Source organism: Helianthus annuus, chromosome 8 (assembly GCF_002127325.2).
Source record: "Helianthus annuus cultivar XRQ/B chromosome 8, HanXRQr2.0-SUNRISE, whole genome shotgun sequence".
NCBI classification, from domain to species: domain Eukaryota; kingdom Viridiplantae; phylum Streptophyta; class Magnoliopsida; order Asterales; family Asteraceae; genus Helianthus; species Helianthus annuus.
Genome location: NC_035440.2, coordinates 48,818,232 through 48,823,179, shown reverse-complemented (window position 1 = coordinate 48,823,179; position 4,948 = coordinate 48,818,232). Strand labels below are relative to the sequence as shown.

The 4,948-nt window shown below is 37.0% G+C and overlaps 1 protein-coding gene across 1 annotated transcript; it reads right to left on the bottom strand.

Annotated features, from left to right (window-relative positions):
* Positions 1-286: 286 nt before the first annotated feature.
* On the bottom strand, positions 287-2,511 carry LOC110869976 (ATP-dependent DNA helicase pif1-like). The gene is made up of 2 exons (XM_022119172.1): positions 2,034-2,511; positions 287-1,947 (listed from the first exon to the last, which is right to left on the bottom strand). Exons 1-2 carry the CDS (start codon positions 2,509-2,511, stop codon positions 287-289), a joined length of 2,139 nt encoding a protein of 712 aa, XP_021974864.1.
* Between the last annotated feature and the right edge of the window lie 2,437 nt (positions 2,512-4,948).

Below are 4,948 nucleotides of genomic sequence, written 5' to 3'. Positions count from 1 at the left end.
TTAATATGTGTATGTATATATATTAACATAATAAGTTATTTTTGTTTATATGTGAATCGGTTACTTTATATAATTTGAAAGTAATTAGTTTGTCGGACGGAGAAATATGGATCCTTGGAATAAAAGTTCATGTCCCAATATTATTACCAGAAATAACTATTGATTCAATAATACATAAGAATGTGAATATACTTTAATGCGTAAATACTTCGTTATAAGTTTCTTCGCATATAATAAAAAATGATACAAATAACGTGAAGAACAAAAAATGACAAAAATAAAAAAGTCACAATCCATTGAATATCTCTTTATATACAACATTGGTTGTTTTATTTGTAGGCCTGCCATCATTGTCAAGTATTAGTAACTTGATTCCATCTCGTCTTGTAACCCTGGATAAAGCTACGTACAATTGACCATGTGTGAAAACTGGTTGTCTTAGGTACAACCCAACCTTAGATAGCGACTGTCCCTGGCTTTTGTTAATCGTCATTGCAAAACATACAGTTATTGGAAATTGCCTCCTTTGGAATGCAAAAGGAATCTTTCGGTCCGAAGGTACCAAATTCATTCTAGGTATGAATGTCCGAGAACAAATATTACCACCAGAAATTATCTCAGCTTCAATAACACGACTGTAAAGTTTTGTGACCTTTAACCTTGTACCGTTACACAAACCATTTCGTTGGTCAATATTTCGCAACAACATTACTGGAACACCAACTTTAAGCACTAACCTATGATTTGGTAAACCAGACACTTTGAGACCATTGAGCACGTCGGGGGAGTATATTTTTTGCTGATCAACATTGCCATCTTCAGTAGGGCATAGACTGTCAGAACTAAGATACTCTTTTTCTTCACCAGGGAATACTGCCAACAATCTGTCGTTAATCTCGTGAACAACCTCATTCTTAGGCGCAAGTATAGCTCTTGTACTAAAGTAATTACGATCATTGTAATTCTCCAAAATTGACGGATAAACAAAATCAATCAGGCTAGAAATTGGATCAGATATGCTATCAATTAAAAGCTCAGGTGGTATTTCAATTATTGCTTCTCCATCATTGGAACCACCAACATTTCCCTCACCAACGTCCAACAACCATTTTGCAAAATTACTGATCTCTTCAACTTCAGATGATGGTCTTCCAACAGTTAACCTCATGTTTCTAGATAACGTCAACAACTTACACTTACTCCACAAATAAGAAGAACATAATGAGGCATTCACAATTTCTTGACGTCCACCGTTTGGAACAACATGTAGTATTTGCCTAAAATCACCACCAAATACAATTACCTTTCCTCCAAATAAAACATCAGACCTGGATGGATTAGATATATTGAAAATGTCATGCATAGTTCTATCCAAAGCCTCAAATGCATGTTTATGAACCATAGGAGCTTCATCCCATATAATGAGTTTGGTCTGCTGTAGTAATTTAGCTACATCATCGTCTGGTTTTATATGACAAACGGAATCCTCATTAAGATTCAAAGGTATATGAAACCTAGAATGAGCCGTTCTTCCTCCCTCCAACAGCAATGATGCAATTCCGCTAGATGCAACGTTTAATACAATCTCACCTTTTGACCTAATTGCAGCAGACAATGTTTTCCATAAAAATGTTTTACCGGTCCCGCCATAACCGTAAACAAAAAATACTCCTCCATTGTCTCCATGAACTGCGTTCATAATTTCTTCATATACTGCACGTTGTTCATCCGTTAACAAATTCACCTGACCTTGATAAACATTTTGTAACTCTGATCTGTCATAAGCAAGCTCTTCGTTAATCAATCGGCAGCGAAAGTTATCTAAAGATGAAGTATCCGGGTAAGGCATTGATAAAAATCTCCGAAGCGATGAATTATTCCGAGTTAAAAACTTCTCGATTTCGCATAAAACATAGTTCTTTAGTTGCTCATCAGGAATTGATAAACCTGTGATAAATGAAAACCACATATAAATTTAATGGTAATTTTTTTGTAACTGTCACAAAAACATAATATGAAATTTATAATTTTACCTGAAACACGATGATACTTTGAGAATCTGTACAGAAAATCATCTGTCATATACTTCCATGTGCTTTCCCAGACAACTTCAGGTCTAGATAATGTGCTTGACAGTAACATGGTGGCGAATAAATTGCGAATATAACCTGCACTACCTGATATATTTGCTTCTTTGATGGCCTCAATGTACTCCGAGTCGTCATCCAACAAACCAAGCGCATAGCAAACATCTCTAAAAGTATCGTACACTCGACCATTAACTGTTTTAATATCATCAAACGATGTTGGTCCTTTAACTTTGTTAAGAAGAATTCTTAAATAGTACGCTTCACCGGTAGAAGGAGAAACGGAATGAATTCTTCCAATTGTTTTTCCTTTTATTCTCGGAACCCATATACGCTTGTCAAGCTTCCACACATAAAAACGCGGAAACTGTACATATGTTAGTGTACGTGCAACATGGTCGTTAGGATCTTGATTACGTTGCATCCAAGCTAAAAACTAAATTAGGGTTTCGGGGATTAGACAAAACGAAGAAGACATACGGTTTCTGTTTTGATTTTAATATATTTATAATAATAATCATTATATCAATTATTAGGGTTTTAATAATTATAATAATCATAAGTTAATCATTAGTTATTATTACCTAATCATTGATTTATAATAATAATAATAAATAGTTTTCTTATATATTAATTTAAAAAAAATAATAAAAAACATAATAATAATAAAAAAGGGGTTTGTTTGTTTGGTGGTGAATTCGGTTTGACAGGTTTTGAGGCGCGGTTCAGAAAGCGGGTTCATTCGCGTGCAAAGGGTTTGAGTTGGCAAGTACACGGGTTCTTGTTGGTTTGTGTTTTGAGGAGAAGAACATAAGTATCAACCACCCGCTGAAATTATGGCATTCATATTTCACAAACCTGTGGTTCAAGAAATGACTGTTGAAGATACACTTTCTGTCTTTTGCACTCCTGAGTGTAGAGAAAGAAATGAGGCATATCGGTTACACAACGCTGAGCTTATACAAGATTACAATGACATTAAAAGGAAAAATTTCACGTTAGCTAATAATGAAAAACTTTTTAAAGAGAAAATCGAAGCTCAGCGAAAAGACATCATTAAACTTAAGGATGATGTTAGTGTAAAAACAGCCCATTTCTTAGAGGCACAGGAGAAAGTATGCATCTTGACCAAAGAACTGGAAGATATCAGAGAAAGATATCAGATTAACGAACTTAACATTAAGAAATTTGATTCTTCCAGCAAACTGGTCAAGAACTTGTGTGATCAGCAACTTGCATACAAGAAAAAGAAGGGGTGTGGGTTGGGATTCAATCAAGTTCCTCCTCCTTATAATGACAACTACACATATTTACCCATGACTGAGGAGGAATTGATGAATGAGAACAAGATGGCTTACGGTCCTAAAACTGATAAGTCATCAATCAACAGCAGACCTGTTGATAAAGGAGCGACTCCTTCGGTAAATCTTGCTTCAAAGGATACTTTTGATCCTAATGCTTCGTCTTCCCCTGCAGATGAAGTTAAAGTTGAAGGTGTCGTTGGAGATGAACAAGCATCAAGTTCCCAAAAGATCCAGTTAAACGGGAGTTTTCATATGACATTTTTGGCTCATTTTTTCACTCTATGATTAATTTCAGGTCTAATGATTTGGGCGAACACGTTGATGCTTGTGTAACAGAGACTGAATCGGCAACCGAAATGAATGAGCCAGCTGAACCATCAGATTCCAAATGCGAGTCACCTGAAGCAGCTGATTCTGAAAAATTGGAATCAGTTGATTCTAGTGAATTTAGCTCAAGAGTGTCATGTGCTGAAAATTCGTCAAATGTTTCAGCTGAAGTTGTTGCCAAAGTTTCTGGTATTTCATCCGATAAACCTGAACTCTCCAACTCTGTCAAAGCTGATGACATGAAGGATGAAGAGAAGACTAATGTGAACATTGCTCCAAGTGCACAAGCTGAACAATCTGAACCTTCGGTTAGTGATGAAAAGGTTCAGATCAAGCAACAAGATCCGAAGCGAGCAAGTAAAGGACGCGGAAAGAAGAAGCCTAAATGTCGACAAGCAGGCTCTCCACAGTCCTCAACGGGCAGCAATAGTCCTCAAAAGGCCCGTGATGTGAAAAATACCTTTGTTAAGCCACTCAGTAATGGCAAATGTGAAAAATATGCATTTGACTGTGCTAACAAAGCTTTCGGAAAGACTGGTGAGATTTCTGAACAAGACGTGCAGTCTACACAAAATAAGAAAACTCAGATGAAATCTCCACCACAGAAGGCCCATGCAAACGACAAGTACAGACATCCCAATTTATCTTCGTCTACTGGAAATGTGCAACAAAAACAAGCACATAAAGGATCGGTTCATCCTTCAGGGCCTGCAAGAGCTACACGAGCTGATCAGAATGCCTTTTACGTAAAGAGACAAACATGCTTCAATTGCGGCATTGCTGGTCACATTGCAAGAAACTGCACACATCGTCCCTATGTACCCTATTATATGCAAAATCAGAGGGTTACACCAAAGGGTAACTACCATTCCAAGCCGATGAAGGTATCTTCACCTAAGGCAATGAAGAATGTGAATCCCAAGGTTAAACCTTCTGATGGGGATTGGAACGCTGCCAAAAACAAACGCAAAGCTTCTCAGGAACAAAAATGTTTTCCTAAAACTAACAAACCTGAAACAGCTAAAGTTGCTCAACCGAATGCAACAAATGCGTTTCCTAGACCGAAACAGATTTGGAAACCCAAATCCAAAGCAGCAATGTCTCCAATCCTTGTTGTGTTTGAAAGAAGTGTCTTATTTTGATGCTTCAGGTAAACCCAGGACCACGATGACCTGGGTACCCATGTCTTACTAATCTCCTTAATTTTCAGGAACAACCAAGGAGGAGCTG

Excerpts from the sequence above, each read along its gene's own strand:
- LOC110869976 (XM_022119172.1), bottom strand. The coding sequence starts at position 2,511 with ATGCAACGTAATCAAGATCCTAACGACCATGTTGCACGTACACTAACA. Across the intron at positions 1,948-2,033 it reads AAAGTATCATCGTGTTTCAG|GTTTATCAATTCCTGATGAG; the intron begins GTAAAATTATAA and ends CATTTATCACAG.